This window comes from Acanthochromis polyacanthus, chromosome 7, assembly GCF_021347895.1.
Source record: "Acanthochromis polyacanthus isolate Apoly-LR-REF ecotype Palm Island chromosome 7, KAUST_Apoly_ChrSc, whole genome shotgun sequence".
NCBI classification, from domain to species: Eukaryota; Metazoa; Chordata; class Actinopteri; family Pomacentridae; genus Acanthochromis; species Acanthochromis polyacanthus.
In genome coordinates this window covers 14,568,920-14,585,727 of record NC_067119.1, presented here as the reverse complement: position 1 = coordinate 14,585,727, position 16,808 = coordinate 14,568,920, and the positions used below count along the sequence as shown (strand labels likewise).

General features: G+C 41.4%; 1 protein-coding gene across 4 annotated transcripts; it reads right to left on the bottom strand.

Moving 5' to 3' along the window:
• Positions 1-2,775: 2,775 nt before the first annotated feature.
• Positions 2,776-16,147, bottom strand: rnf165b (ring finger protein 165b). 4 transcript variants are annotated; one of them, XM_022209130.2, is made up of 8 exons: positions 15,886-16,147; positions 11,926-14,980; positions 11,642-11,770; positions 10,307-10,436; positions 10,020-10,124; positions 9,546-9,641; positions 8,899-9,002; positions 2,776-6,452 (listed from the first exon to the last, which is right to left on the bottom strand). In XM_022209130.2, the coding sequence occupies exons 2-8, from the start codon at positions 12,354-12,356 to the stop codon at positions 6,335-6,337; spliced, it is 1,113 nt and encodes a 370-aa protein (XP_022064822.2). In that variant the 5' UTR covers positions 12,357-14,980; positions 15,886-16,147; the 3' UTR covers positions 2,776-6,334. The 4 variants fall into 4 exon arrangements, with proteins under 4 accessions (XP_022064822.2, XP_022064823.2, XP_051806588.1 ...); XM_022209131.2 differs by having other exon boundaries at positions 11,642-11,773; positions 11,926-12,256; positions 15,886-16,144; XM_051950628.1 differs by having other exon boundaries at positions 11,926-12,256; positions 15,886-16,144.
• Between the last annotated feature and the right edge of the window lie 661 nt (positions 16,148-16,808).

Sequence of the window (16,808 nt, the reverse complement as noted above, 5' to 3'; positions counted from 1 at the left end):
ACTCAAAGCCGCCAGGAGCTGGGTCTTTAAAATAACCGTCGTCTCGTTACAGAGTGAAAGTAGCAGTTCCTTTTTAAGGTCAGAGATTGCAGCATCTGAGAGCCTCTTCAAAAGAAGACGTAGTTGATGAAGGCGTTCTGGAGCAGAAAGACCACAACCAAGCAGCCTTGAGATCTTAGACAGCACCTCCCTCAGGTGGGTGTCAACAGTGTTCACGGTCAGGTCTGTGGTAATCCCATCAAAAAACAAAACAGAAAAAAATCAAGATGAAGGCTGAATCCCAAACCGCCCCCTACACACTATCCCTACACACTACCCCTCCGTTTGCGCGTTCCCGCGGAGGGTCCTCCATTTTAAGGGCCGTCCCAAACCGCGTAGTGCGGAGGGGGAGTGGACTGTTCAGCCCTTAAATAGCGAGTCTCCATCGATGCTCACTCTCGACAACTTTTTCAGGAAGTGCAACGTCGAAATGGAGGAGGAAACAACATATCGATGTGAGTTCCACATGCGTCCATTATTTCTCCCACGCCTTTCTCACACTGAAAGAATATCACAAAAAGAGTGGTGAAAAAAGATAAAACAAAAGAAACAAATCCTCTTCTCTGCTGACGTTTGATTTAATTGTGCACCCCGTGACACCTTAAAATTTGAACACAACTGACAGAATTCATTTATTCATTCATTTGTTGGATTTGAAATGCCAGACAATAGGATTGGAAAACATGTGGGATGACTTCAAATTATTTGAAGCAGAATGTAGCCCCTACATCATTGCCTGCAACCTGTGCCACAGCGCTACAGCCATGCACAGTAGGCGTCTTTGTGTTACCATGGCGATGACGTCTTCCGTTTTCCGGTGAGGCGACAGGGTGTCCCATTCCTGACGATCGTATTTATACCCTCCCCCTTCAATTAAAGTGCCCTCCACAGCTGCGAGTGTGACTTCTTTTGGAGTGACACTCGGTAGTGGAGGGGGAGTGTGTAGGGGGTGGTTTGGGATTCAGCCGTAATGTTTGAATGCAGCTCAATAAAGGAGGAAGACACTGAGCTGCTCAGGTGTTCCTGATAACACCAAGCAGCCACATGGACAGCCAATAGGAACACATCTTACTGGAAGTCCAGAGGGCTGGGATAGTGAAGTAAATTTATTTTAAAGTTGAAGCAGAAAGTTAACAAAGAAAGTTGAAAATCACCTTCTGATACCTGAAATCAGAAATCTCTGAGTTTTCACACAAAGAACTCCTGAACATGTCAAACTGGTTTCATAGTAGAACCTTCACTGTAAAGACATCATAGTATGGTATGTTGCTCAAAAAACATTACAACCCGGCTCTCTAGGGTCGCCGAGGAGCAACACAGAAACAGAACAAACGCTGGTTTCCAGGGGGTTAGGCAGGTATTTATTTCAAAGAATAAGTTTACAACAACACAACATGTGAGCAGAAAAATCTCACAATCTATCTTTAGTTCAGCTGAAAATATTAGTTTTTGTCTTTTTACTGTCATTTAGTCTGGACTAAACAAATAACAGCAGCATAAATCTCAAATGTCATTATGAGGAGTCTGGATTGAGGTTTCTCACTTGATAATGATCAAAACATGAAATTTAGGTTGGTTTAAAGGAATATTCCACCTTAAATGTTTGACTGTTGACCTAAAAGGTTAGTTTCAGGAAGTATTCCACCTACAAGGTCCTCACACATCCACCTTAAAGGAACATTCCACCAAAAATCATTGGACATGCACCTAAAATGTTGGTTTAACTGAGTATTCTATCCAAAATCCTCAGAGACCTGAGGGGCTGGTTAAAAGGAATATTCCACCTAAAAAATCAACTAGGGCTGTATGTGTAGGTCCTCTCTGGGTGGAAGAACCGTGTCCGAGTGGCAGCTCCCTATATTATACATCCCATGTCGTACAGACTATGAAATAATTATGTAGTGTGGATGCAGCTTATCTCATTCAGGTCTTTTGCTTTATTTTTTATGCTATATTTGAGCGGTAAATTTGTCTATTTTAATTGTCTGAAAGAAATGTAAACTGGCTGAAAATGGGCTTTAATGAAACTCGAGCAGAAAGCAAAAGTATTGATGCAAACGTTACAATCTACACATTATCTGAACATTAAATTGTGACTCGTTTTAGTCTTAGTTTGAACACGTATACAGTTTTTAGTTAGTTGTGAGTAGCCTTTTAGTGATTCATTTTAATTCTAAAATATGGTATTAATAATTAAGTCTGTCTTGTATTTACAGGATCTTTTGTAGGCAAAACATTTTTGATTAAAGATCCCTGAAATTAAGTTTTTAAAGGATATTGACCAAAATATGTACTGCGTAGGGGCTGCACAGTGACTTAGTGGTTAGCACCGTTGCCTTACAACTAGAAGATCCTGGCCTGGGATCTTTCTGCATGGGGTTTGCAGTGTTAGGTTCTAAATTGTCCGTACGTGTGAATGTGATTGTCTCTATGTGCAGCACTACGATAGACTGGCAGCCTGTCCAGAATGTCCCCTGCTTTTGCCCTGAGTCAGACCCCATGGGGATTAAGCGGTGTATAGATAATGGATATACTGAGTAGGAAAACTATTTTAAAAATGAAAATGGCTTTTGTGCAATTTCTTATGGCTTACTAACGAGCCATGTAAGCAGATTTATATTTGATAACAGGCTAATGAAGGACAACACATGCAATTTAAATCATTTGTAATTTTAGAATTTGTTGCGTCAGGAGGGGTTTGAAGTAACAAGACAGCAAATAACACAACAAATCAGATTAGTTGTCAGCATTTTAGGCAGTTTATTTGAAAAACACATACAAAAAGATCATATACAAGACAATAAATAAAAAAGAGACAGAACAGTTTGGGTTAAGCTATGCAACTTTTTGCATCATCATTAGTAATAAATACAGTACAAAATCCACCCAGAGTGAATCTAAAGATTTTCCACAATATTCACTGATCATGTTATTCTTCATTATGATTTAGCTATTGCTTTCATATTATTGATACATACTTCTACTTTTCTATAAAATACTCAAGATCATAAAACATTGCGCGGTTACAGCAAAACAGCAGTGTGTTGTACAAAGATGGCCACTTCCCTTTTTCACTGGCAGGTTAATAATCAACATTTTTTCAGCAGCAAAGAAACATCTGAAATATTCAAGAAGGTACAGCATCATATTAAACACATCTACAGAGCTACTCCCACATACACATAGGAAAACCTGAGAAGGACATGCATTAAAAAGCTTGTGCTTTAAGTTCTACTGTTCATTCCGGTTCATCAGCTTGAGTTAATACTATGGCTACTGTCCAGTTCGCTCTGGAGTTATGGGGTACACTGTGGAGGGCATGGGGTAAGGCCAGTGAGAGCACGAAATGAAATAATAATAGTAAGACCAGCCAGCTTCATTCCAATCCAATACATGTTATAATAATTTGCAGGATTAGTAGAGTATTAATAAGAAATGCACACCGAAAACGTAGTTAGCTTATTATACCCAGGTGTAAAACATCTATATTGTATAACCACAGTACACCAGAAGTTTGCTCAATAAGATCAATGGCTCAAGTTAGCATGTTAGATACGTCCCAAAATCCCACACAAAGCAACTGCCAGCAATACATAGGAACGAATAATACAGCTTGTTATGTGGGTCCTAAAATAATAAGCATTAAATTGAGATCCAGATATGATGGATAATGGTCAAAATAAAACAAAAAAAATGTTAAAAATTAAATCAAATATTACTGATTATGACAAAAACGGCAGTATCGTATAACAAAAGCAAGCTAAGACAAAACGGGGGTCGTTCCCCGACATCTGCTTTACATCAAAGCAGGGATGATATTTGAAAAGTAAAACATTTCAAAGTGAAATCAAGAGATGACATGAATGGAATGTAATCCAGATCAACAGCACCATGCTGGCTAGAAAATATGTTGGGAAACACCCCCAGTCAATTTTTCGACAAGTTTCTTTTTTTCTCCTCTGAAAAAGAAAACACAGACGGCATGCAAAAGCATCCCCACCGACCAATGCATAATGAGGTATTCTTTTTTTTAATATTTTGTGTTATTTTAAATAAATATATTGATTAAATTGCAAAGTTATGAGATAGAGACATTAAATATTCCACCACAATAGCTAGCTAGCTACAGTTAGTAATAAATAATGATTGTTAAATACTTAAGGCATCTTTAATCACAGCATTCTATGTGAACTAGCAAACCTCCATTTTCATCCATCTGTAGTTTTTTGGATGGAGGTTTCATACAAAAAGAAAAATAAAAACGCAACACAAACAGTCAAGTTACCCTCCAATAATACACAAGGAAGCATGAAAATACTTGTAACTGAATAAGAACACAAAATCTAGGACAAGAAGAACCCACACCACCAAACCAAAAATCAGGCAACTCCATATTATAGTGCATTTACAAAACACAAGCTACATTATAACAACAATAAATATGTTTTTGCAGCATTGCAGCTTTTTCTTCACTATGGTTAAAATGGACAAGGACTCGGCATATTAGTACCATGTCCAGATTGGCATGTGAGCAAAAAAGACCAAAAAAAAAATACAGGTAATTAAAAAAAAAAAAGAGAAAGAAAACAAATGGCAGAAAAAGACAGTTGGAAAAAAAAAGTTAAGAACAATTGTTTGGTATTTTTCAAATGGATGGCTTTTTCTCCCTTTCACCCTCCTTCAAGTGAACTACGCCAACATGGTTCATGCATGATATAGAGAAAACAGCTTCTATCACTGAACATATCACAGTTGTTCTAGCAATACCATACACTACTACCATGGGGGAGAGGGGGTGGGGACAGTCATACACATTCTAGCACATATCACAGGCAAACTAGTTTGTATTTTCCCTGTAACACCAGACACAGTCTTTTTATCAAACAGTGGGAGCAACTTAGATTGAAATGAAAGGAGCCGACACACAACAGAGGCGATTCACTGTATATAGAAATCACATGTGCTTGTTCGATAGGCAATAAGGTTCTGGTAATAGGTAATACAAATGTCAGGTATTATTCACTCTGATGGCAAGACTCAGGCACTGCATCCTCAAGCCCATGCCGGCCTCTCATGATCATGCCATGAGCGAGGCCACAGAGAGGAGTTGCTGTTAGACACGGATCCGCTAGCAGCTCTTTGAATCCTAAACCGTTAGGAGAGAAATGCTACACTGGTCTGAGATCGGTGTCTAAGGGCAACTTTGGTCTGAGTGTGGAGGTGGGGGGTGTGGGGAGGCGGGTGAGGGGGTGGTAATTAGGTGCATTCTTGTCCTCCTCTATGAATGAGTGGGATCATCAGAGTCATAATATACGGTTCACATGCACAGACACAGTCCCTGTTTCTACTGCTCCACAATATTACGACACAGCCCAAGCCTGCCATACAGCATGCACATCTGAGGCCTCTGCTCTAGATTATAGAGGCCCGACTACGACACTACACAGATCACTGGAAGCCATGCCTGCAGTTAGCGGGTTTAGCATCAACTCTGATGGCATCTACTAACTGTAAATCCAAAACCATGTTAGACGACAAAGAGGGATTTTTGGCCTTTTTACACAACTAGCTCTGTCTCTCGTCGCCTATGATTTAACACACTGAATTTTCTCACTGTTAGAGCTGTATTCACCCTCTCTGTAGGTTTATTTTTCACACGACATATTTCTCAAAAGGCTTTTGCTTGCTACACAACACTGTTACTCTGTAAATACTTATTCAGTACTATACTCCATTACACCACAAGCGTTCAGCTACAAGAGTTTCACACCAAACAACCTCATGCTAATCATTTGATAATGTTCTGTACAGATGTGCTGAGGGCTTGGGCAGAGTGCAGCTTAAAGGATTTTTCACAGGCCTGGCGGGGGAGAAGGGGTCGGATATAGTGGCAGAGAAATGGCCTTAATACACCACACTGAGCTGGGGAGGTTGGTAGTCAGAGTGTCCTCTCTCTGGGTGGCTGTATGGAGAAAAGTACGCGAGGTACACAATCTGACAGAATCGTGTGAAGCCTCAGCACATCTGTCCATACTTGTCCGCGCCTACCTTTTACATCCAGCTAAGTCCGTTCAACCGACCTTCAGTCCAGCCACCTATCTGTGCATCAACCCCCGTCCCTCGTTGTGTTGTAGGTGAGTGTGCTTTGTTGATCCCTCTGTCACAGCTGTCTCAGAAGGCAGGCTTGTTGAGTGATGCAGAGGGGAAGAGGGGTGTTTGGCAGAGCTTCCCCCAGAGGGAGGCAATGGAGAATTAACAAGACCAGATCCAAAGCTGCAGGCGTCGACAGGAGCTATCAACTGTCGGGGGTCAGTTGGGTCTCAATGTCCACTCTGCAGATGGGGCATTTCCTGCTGGTGGCCAGCCACTGGTCCACGCACGCCTGGTGAAAGAGGTGCATGCAGGGTAATCTCCTAAACAGACAGAAGAGACACGGACAGGATTTAAAGCAAACGTTCATTCGCGTGTCAAAGCTACATTGAGGAAACCATTTATCTTCAAAATGTCAAGTGTCAGCTCTTTTTTTTTTTACAGCTCTATCTCATTGTAGTTTTCAGATAACCCAGGAGGCTTTAGATGGCTGATTTCAGATAACTGAAGCTAGAGATACATCATTTTCACCAGAGAGTCATGATTTAGCAAAAGATGGCAATCTGTTAGATTAAAGCAAGGTCAGATTTTGCTGGATAATATGCAGTGAGAGAAAGTACATTTCTTTTTCAATGTTAATTTTGATCTGTGTCTGTTGTTATGCTGTTATGAATGTTGCTTGTGTGTCTAAAATATTTTTTCTACTTTAATCAATGAACAAATGAACAAAAAAACAAACACAAAGTATTTTGCCAATTTCAGGCAAAAATACTAAACAATCTTAGGAAACAGCTTATTCAGTGTGAGAATGTATTGCTATTCTTTTTCATAAAATGAATGAACTAATCTGAATTTCTCATTGTCATTTTGACTCTGGAAAGTTGGCATTTTTCACAACTTTCTGAAATGTCATAGATGAAACTATTACTGGATGTTCTTTTAATTCAGCTTTCTATCATTTTATTACCACAAAATAATAATGTCATTAATTCAGACGCTTGTCTCAATTTTGATATCATTGTCCCTGGTGGACTGTAAACACTGGGAACAATGATGGAAATGAGTCTAGCATCATTCTGCCTTTGACAAAGTCTGACATGTATTTTATAAACACAATATTTTCCAAAAAATTTGGTTTTAAACAGCTGGAAAAAACAAGTGTCATTACGCAGTTCAGTTGCACCAAGTTACTGGAGACTTTAAATGTTCGATATGCATGTGATTCACTGCTCCTGTCATAGCCAGTATCCAGACTGAGTCTAGAATCGGTCCAGCTGTCAGACGGTGGTTTAACATTGACATCAGAATGCGTCTCAAATGATCTCTTGAGATCAAATTTCGCTTTGTAACTCACATTTGCTTTTAGCAGAGGGAAAACTGTAACTGCTGCTAAAAAATGCATGTTTGTGGTTCAGAAGAAGGTTTCTGTTAGTTTCTGTTCAGGTGTATTAACGCTATTTAGTGCTGCTACATCGAAGTACCGAAAAAGTGTTTAAATGCCAACTGTGAACAGAGCCAAAGGTTTGCTTTTCTCACAGTTGTCTTCCTAAACTTTAACCTTGTGAACAAAACAGAGCCAAACAGATGGATTCTCATCGCATAAGCAACACAATGAAGACTTTCTGTGTAGTCGGTTAAAAACCAGACTCCATCTCCGCATCCCTACTCCGTCTTCTTCTTTTAATCACAACCCCACACACCCTGACTCAAGAAAACCGCAAGTTTTCACCAACCGTCTATTCATACCTCCTTTTTCTTTCAGAGTAAAATAACTTGCTCTGTCACTTTGCCAGTTAGACAGATCACAGCACTGGACACACATCATAAGATTTAGTGAAATGCTAATGTTGCCTTCAGGCAGTATTTTCAAGATGAGGTGCTGGAAGAAATCCTGTGATAGGATTTTCAGACCTGAGGCTTTGAACTTAGGTGGCAGAACCAATTTAGGGTTAAAAACCGCTTAGACGCTGTGACTGTTTATCCACTTTAGGAGAAAGCATTGTGAATATATTGTGTATAAATTAGGAAATGCATCAACGTTTTCTCTGAAGCCTAATCAGCAGGGAGAGAGTTGTCTAAGAAAAAGACGTTGAACCAGCTTTACCAAGACAAATTTCAGAGTAAATCGTGGTCTCAGCTTTGTGTCCACAGCCTTCTAGAGGCTGGATGTAAAAAACAAAAAATATTGACAAATGAGAAAGTCAGTGTAAAACCTCGTTTAATGCTAACGTCAGCAGACATGCTGATGTTAAGCAGGAATAATATTTTTGGAGTGGTAACATTTAGTGCTGCTGAGGCTGGTGGGAGCATCATTACTTTCGCAGGTATTTAATCATAAACGAAAGTAATGAACAAATTAACATTTGGACTTGATGATGGTGCAAGATAAAAGTCAGGAGATGAGCAAAGCAATTACGTTTCACCCTGAGGGGACCATAAGTGTCTGTACCAAATATCATGGCAATGCATCCAAATGTTGTCATGACACCTCTCGAAAAACCACAAATGTCAGCCTCATTTGGGTGCTAAAGGACAAGTCAGGGGATCATCAAAGTCAAGATTCATCCTTTCAATAGATGCGGAGATGTGTCAGTCTCAGCTAAAGTGGTAGACTTGACTGACAAACTCATCAACAGACCTGCTGTACATGGCCACACAAGTAAAACAAATCACCCAGGAAACAAGATACAGTATACACAGCCTTTGCTCACATCTGCATACCAAGCACTTCCCTCTTTGAACAAGCACGAGATGAGCTAATAGCTGTACCTGACATCCTCTCCGTCCTCAAGCATCGACAGACAGATGGTGCACTTTTCATCGGTGTCCAGCTCCTCGTCATCCAGACACATCTTCAGGTCCTGGGGTATTCTCTGCAGAGACATTCCCACAACAGCAAACAGACTTTAATCATTAAAGCATGTTGTGTTTATGCCATGGGTGTCTGTGAATCAGTGGAATAAACACCCAAGTCACTTAATCCTACTTCACATGGGGAAAAAAATTAGACATTGGATGGAAAGGATGTAATTCCTTCTCATCATTCACAACGTACCAAATATTCTTTCCAGAGTGTCAAGTCATTTTCAGGGTAGACGTTTCTCTAAATTCATTCCACACACATATCTGCAGACAGCTGGATGAGTCATCCCACGCCTTGAACTGTGCTCACTGCAGCCCCGTCTCACTAATCTGCTAACGGAAATTAGTTTGACCTTTGAACTGTCAGGAGAGTCGTGACCTTCTTTCCACTCTCGTCCTGGCTCTTTGATCCCTTTGACCCACCGCTGCCTCTCTCTATTCCCTTCTTTCACATCTCGCTCAACTTATTTCTCGCCCAGTGCTTCATCCGTGGCAGACCACATCAGAAGGATCTTTAACACAGCGGGCAGCAGATACAGAGCCTCCAGTCTCACCTTTTTGTACTTATGGGGGAAGGTGAATCTCTCTATGGTGGTTTGGACCGCTCCACGGTTTACACTGCCCAGTCTGTCCTCCAGCTGCAGAAGCTCCTATTCAGGAAACAACATACATCTTACAATTATTATTACTCTAAAAAAAAATCCCAATTTGCCCAAAGATATAAACACAAAACAATGTCAACGCTCATTAAAGTGTGGAATATCTGGATGTAAAGTAATGAAATTGGCACTTAAAGGAACGGGAAAAAGGCTCTGAGAAAACAACGGCATCTTTCACAAATGAATACAAATGTCCTGAGATTAAAGGCAGCTGGACCATTTGAAGCATCTGGACCCAGGAGTAATTGTAAATAAGAAAATCAGCTCTACACTCGAGCCTGTCCAGAGCATTGGTCACAGGGGAAACGATGACAGATTAGTGTCGACTGGTGTGTCTGCTGAGGAGAGGGAGGAAGTAGCCGAACAAACCTCGTAGCTCTCTCTAACCGCAGATGCGTGGCGGGAGGGGTTGAGACTCTGCAGAGCCAGCAAGTGCAACTGGGGATATGGGTAGTTTCTGATCTCATGGACAACCTAGGAGATGACACATAAAAGAGGCTAGCGTCAGCTCTGCAGCAGAAGTCGGACAGAACAACAGGGACACGGGCCATCTCCAGTTGCTAGGTATCAAGATTAATCTCACAAACCCAGAGGAGGGATGCGAGGAGTTCGTCAGGATGAACATGATTGATTGTGAGGAGGCAGAGGGGACTCACCACTTGTGTTGAGGCATTGTTTCTAGGGAAGTGGTGCATCCTAGGAGAGGTCAAGTAGTGCTGATAGTGCTGCGGCAGCGGATGGATGTGATACTGGTGGGGGGGCAGCCCAGCATCTACGCTTAGATCCCTGGGCAGAGACCGAAAAAACACATCAGCCAGCGGCACACAAGTCGGTGTTTCACTTGTTTCTGGGACATTGTGTTTTGATATCAGTGGGTCTGTGGTGCTTCTGCAGATGCTCGGAGGCGCACGGCAAGATTGTATAAAAGCAAAACAATTTTGAAAAAGCTGACGCTGCAATTGCAAAATGTATCACATATTGAGTTGACTGCAACACCTGAATATCAAATGCTGAGCGTCTGAAACCTTGTTATCAAGCATCTAAACAGATTTTCATTGTATTTTTCATTGCATTTTTGTACAATGGCATAAATCTGCCTATCTATGGTAAGCAAAGATGTCTAAAATGTAAATGTAGATGGTTGATGCACTGAGGATAGAAACAGTCAGCTACAGATTAACAGGAAACTGTGAATTAGTTAGTAAAAAGTAAATTATTGCATATTTTCAAAAGCTACTCAAAAATAGCGATTAAATTTTTGTACTATAAATCGCAAAATATAATGGATTAGAACTTAAAACAGCTTAAAGTAATGTGGAAACCTTTCAGTTAGCTGAAGGTTCTGGACAAATGGTTAATACAAATAGCAAAGAGGGAAAAACTACTTAGAAAGTAAAGAATAAATGGTTAAAACATGCGATTAAAAGAATGGACAAACAGCTAAATTGTTAAAAGTAACTTATAATTGAAATTGCTGACGGTAATTGGTAACCTGGCAGAACAGATTGCCATAATTAATGGAGAACTGATTCAAAAACAGTGGGATTGTTGGTATAGTTGAGTTTCTGAGAGGACTGTGGGAGAAACCCTGTTTTTTAAGCTTTCTGTGAAATGGAGTTGCAGTTCTTGAGTCCAGTCTTGGTCTTTGTGCTCGTTTTGTCTACATAGCCTGTTCCCTAGCTGCTTTATGCTCTGATTTTCAACATCAGTTTATGTGCTTTGGGCTCGCTCTTGGTAGTTCTAACTTGGTCTTACACCTATTCACTCATGTCTTAAATTTGACTGTACCCGATGTCTATCTGGGATGGAATAAGAAGATATGGCGCAGAAAAGTAAAGCAAAACACAACACAACTTGTCCAAATTAAATTAGTGACTATTACATCATATCACATAACTGAACATGACTGCTGTTGGGATAAAACCTTTGAAGCTAATAGTTCGGACTGTTTTCGTCTTTGTGGCACTGCATGAAGTGTAATAGTAGCTCACCAGTCTGTGCCCTCGGCCAGATAGCGAGGCTGCTGCACCACAGGCTGAGGAGGGACATGGAGAGGGGGAGCAAAGTCGTAGCCGGGCCGCAGTCTGTGAGGCTGGTGAGGAACTCTCTCTGGGGTGCGTCTACTAAGACAAACAACCAAGCATTTGAAAATGTCGTGGATAAAACAGAGCTTGTAAGTGATATGGCCTTAAATTTGACTGCGAAAGCCCTGCAAATCGCCAGCAATGTGCTTGAACCGCTTGGCTTTTCTTGAGCCGTAAACCTGCGCTGGTACCTGGACGGTGGCAGGATGTGTCGGTGCTGGGCCTCGAGGATCTGCTGCTGGAGGAGGTATTGCTGGTGTAATGCCTGAGGTAGGAAGGGAGGGGCAGGGATGTCCTGGAACTGGGGGGCGGGCAGGGGGTTGAGGGGCGGGTGGAGTGGAGGGCCATGCTGGTGGCCGGGAGGGGCCAGGTGGGGGTTAATGCCTGACTGTGGCTGCCCTGGGTGGGGCATGGGGAAGTCCATGGGCAGCGGGGCCTGAGGACCTAACTGGAAGTGCCGGCAAGAGGTAGCATGGCTGTGCTGCTGCTGCTGCTGTTGCTGTTGCCGGTTGAAATGGGATCCTGTGGAGGATAAGGAGAAGTTGTCAGGCACCTGAGGGGAGAGATTAGCTGGAATTAATTGTGGGTGAAATGTGGTGTCACTGTATGTGTGATATAGCATGTTAATGAAGCCCTACCTCTTACCTAGGGTGAAAAATACTTCTGTGGGGGTGGGAAAATGATGGTTACCAAAAGTACCATGAAAATGAAAACAGTTTTTTTTGTTTGTTTGTTTTGTTCTGTTTTTTTTATGCTGCACTCAAAATGTGAGCTTTCATTTCTGTATTTCCGACCCGTGGATCGACTCCCGGTCTTCTGATTCACAGACTGGATCAGAACAGATGAACTCTATCAGTATACGGGTATCAGGTCTTCAACGCAGCTCAGTTCGTGTAAATTCTGCAGCTGACAGCAGGTCAGTGCACCTTTATTACCTGGCTGTCAGTAAGAAATACATGGAACTGTTTCAGCGCCAACTCTCTATCCACACAACCTTAAAGAACCATTCCTTCACATTATGTATCTGTGCTTCCCTGGGTTCTACCATCTCACTGTGTCTCACACTTCCAGTATAGCTGTACTATTCTTCTCCCATATGAACATTCAGGAGTTGAGAGGAAATAGCTCAAATGCTTTTTTTAACTCTCTCCAACCACAGGTATTTGGCATCTGCAGTGAACAGTCTGCTGTCGAGACCGAACAGAGAGGAAAAAGACGGGCGAGCTTGTGCTGTGGTGCAATATGGTTTTAATACTGTGCTTAAGCTTGAAAAGACCTTTAGGTTTATGGAAGAGCTGAGAAACTGCAATAACAAATTTAGCTTTGATTAAAAACTTTTCAGGAAACCTCAGCCAAAGGGCACCACAGTCGTCCTGGTACAATATACTATGCTCTGCAATGCCTGCATTTTAAAGAGACCTGCCAGTTTAAAAATTACAATTGTGCAGTTTTTAACGAGGATACAGAATTCCTGCTTTGACAGTGTAAATGACAAGACGGCTTCTGATGCAAACAGTGGATTTTTCCTTGTAAAAATCATGAGGAAATAGGCAAAGTCTACATTGCATTTACTAGGAGTACGCTTGAAAAACGCAGTACGGTTTTTAAACACAGCCAGGGAAGATGAGCATTATGGTTTTACTGAAATATTTCCAGCTTGACAGTTCGTCAGCGTAGCCGGGCAGACAAGAGATGACCTTGCTGCTGTGGGTCAAAGGCTCGAGTCTAGACTGTAAGTAGCACACTGCGTTTTCAAGCATCTCAGTGAGAACGATCACCATGAATGACAGCAGATAGACTCATTCAGGCCCTGTGATGGAGGAAGCGTGGAAATCGTCTATCTTTGTCACAGCGGGAGAGGAGGTGGGTGGGTGGGTGGGGAGGGGTGGAGGGCAGGGGGAGGGGGGGCAGGTAGGGACAAGGGAGAGGGAGGACAATAAATGGAAATCAGCAAGAAGCACACTGAAGGTTAGGAAAAACACTATATTCTTTATTGAAAAATATTAGTATATGTGGAATTTGTGTTTTCTTTCTCGTTTGTTTGTAATAATAGTATAAATCCATGCAACAAAAATAAACAACATAGACTGAAGGCAAGGCCCACCATGCTCCATATAGGGTTAAAAAGAACAAAAGCGGCATCCAATGAGCAGACGTGTTGGCTACAGCACATGATTTCAGTACAGCAGGGTACATCTTTTCTACAGAAAGATTACATTGGATTTTCACTAGTCAATGTAGAAAAACATAAACAAAAATTATGAATCATAAATGTGACCATGCATTGAAAGTACTATTACCAGAACAAAAGGTAAAGAGAGACCACAACCAAACAATAAAGACGTTATTACTAATAGAGGATCTCTTTAGCAGTGCAGGAAAATAGGCATCCCTGTGAAATGGATAGCATTTTGGTCTTATGTTAGTGGGGTAAATTGGGAAGTGATGAACCACCAGTGAGCATGTTTTCCTACTTTCAAAGTTTAGAATTTCAATTGCCCATAAAGGGCAAACAGTCCCGACAATTCAGTGTGATTCAAAGCCTTGAAATTTGCAAAGGGAACAAAAGGATTACACAAAAATGGAGACAGTTATGGCAGGTTGTTGTGTGCAGGTGCAGTGTACCTTCAGTCATTTCAAGTGATCACATGACAGCATTTGCTGAAATGTTGAATTTAACAACACAAATGGCATGCATGTGGGTCCAATTTGCATGCTTACTTTATCCTCAATCGTAGGTCACTCTAATCATGTACATTGCACCTCGTGTGAAGAGAAGGAAGATGAGCCAAATTCTGGTGTTCAACAATGCAGTGCAGTATTTGAGATCATGCAAAATGTATCCACTTTACAGGAATTTACAGCATGTTGTCTATCAAGACTGGATGGGAGGTACACAATGACATTCAACTGATATCTAGAAAGGAGCTAAAATGTTTACTCAGTGCTACAGCAATTTGACAGAAAAAAAGACAAAAAAATGTGCTCTGTTCTACGTGTTAGCTATTGTTTTAGTCTGCTTAACATGGAAAGTCTATGGCTGAATACATCTTGGGAGGGGGTGCTTTTTAATACCAATGTCGTCTTCTGATGGAAAGAGGAAATGAAGAAGGGATTCACAATACAGCTAAATGCAGAGAACAGGCAGAGGCCACGCCACACCACACAGCAGCAGATGATCATTAGCTACACAATGGGGGGACGACAAAGATCTGATAAATGCAGAATGTAGAGCCAGCCTCCATACTATGAAACAGGGAAATAAGAACAGAAATAAAAGCACAATGAAATCACTGATGCCACTGTTATGAAATTAATGTTACACTGTAGCTTTATCATTGTTTAACTGTGACCGCATACTCTGATCTTTTTTTTGCAATTCGGCAGCTTCAAACAACCAGCTGCTGAATTGCCAATTAGCAAATAAAAGAAAAGGCGACAGACACGCTGATGGCTCGGATATCCGCGCTCTCCGTGCGATTGGCCGTGTATCGATTAGTGCACCGGCCAACTGACACGGATTTTAATTAGTGAAATCACGGTGTAAAAACGGAGAGCGCTCGCAGAAGCAGATGATCTTCAAATGACATCATCCAGGCTCAGATAAGCTGACTGGCTGGAGAGGCTACGTCTATTTTGCGGTATTTTACAGTGCAAATACTCGGTAGCCTTGGTGGAAACAACAAAGCTTTGAAATGTCGCCGAATTTAAAAAAAACTCATACAAGCAAAAACAGATTATTATCGTCTGACACAATTTCCTATGCAGGAATGTGTGTTTGACATCAGGCATTTTTGACTGCACGCCCCGTGCATGTGGAAGCCTTTGTGAGAAATGTTTCCGTTCCAAGACATAGCCTGAGCCAACGAGCCAGTTAGCTTATCTGTAGCGGCAGCTTTTGCCTTTTTAGTTCGCCGTAATTACACCTGGCAAACTACACCACTCGGTCGGTTAAATTAATCTGCGACGAGTGCAAATTAAAACATTAAAACGTTGCGGCCAGTATCGCGAGTAATTTGCCCGTTAATTTTTAAGCTAGCTAACGGGAGCTAACCCAACGGCTAAGCTCAAGCTAGCTAGCCAACAGCTGCAGTGAATATTAAGATAAACAGGGCACATGTTTTGGATCGATATGAATATTAATACCGTACCTCTGTTTCTTACTGAGCCGAATACAGGAAGAACCAGATATCCGACATGCACTAACACCATCCTGGGATCCTTATTTTATGATTCCGCTGGGTTTTTTGGAGAGATAGAGTAGTAGTAGCCCATGCGGATCTACATTCAGGCGGCTGGTTGTTGCTGGCTGGCTTGGCTAACACTACAGGCAAACCAAACGACTGTCTGACTCGCCTGGTTGTCGTTGACAAAAGCAGACATGTCATTTGTTGTCCGGAGCAAAAGAGGGCGATATTGCAGCGCTGCATACCAAAGCTGGAAGTATCTCTACAGTTAACCTACCCGGCCTTGTAATACATTCATTTTTAGAGAAAGAAGTTTAACACATTAACAGGCTGTCGTTCTGAGTTTAAGGCGAAACCATAAGGCACGTTGAAAACACACCTAAAGTGCTACTGAAGTAATTAATTATTGCACATTTATAAGATCGGAGGACTCACAAGAGACTTAAAAAAGATTCATCAAATTTAGATAATCAGAGGCTTGTATTTCCTTACTTTTGTTTGAGTCAATGCCAAATATGCTGAATCCTACATTTCCCACAATTCATAGTTTTTCCCACTATGTGGCCAGTGAACATTTTGCAGTTGTTTTTTTTAAATGAATAGCATCAGACCATTCTGGAAATTATGATAGATGGATAGATAGATAGATAGATCATTCCCTTGGGGAAATTGAAGAATGTCAGAAATTATATGGAATATTTGTAAATCCCACTTAAATTGTCTATCGATCTTTTCTAGTTGAGCTTCAATATAAAATGCTTGTTTGCATCAAAAAGAGCATAGGGTGCAGTTTTCCAACACAGACTGTGCAAGGTGTATAATCTCGTTTTTTTCTATTACAATAATGCTACACCAATAGGAGAGTGTGCACACACATCTAAATCAGA

Excerpts from the sequence above, each read along its gene's own strand:
- rnf165b (XM_022209129.2), bottom strand. The coding sequence starts at position 12,356 with ATGCTATATCACACATACAGTGACACCACATTTCACCCACAATTAATT. Across the intron at positions 9,003-9,545 it reads TCCCCCATAAGTACAAAAAG|AGAATACCCCAGGACCTGAA; the intron begins GTGAGACTGGAG and ends ATGTCTCTGCAG. Across the intron at positions 6,453-8,898 it reads GAGGACGGAGAGGATGTCAG|GAGATTACCCTGCATGCACC; the intron begins GTACAGCTATTA and ends CTGTCTGTTTAG.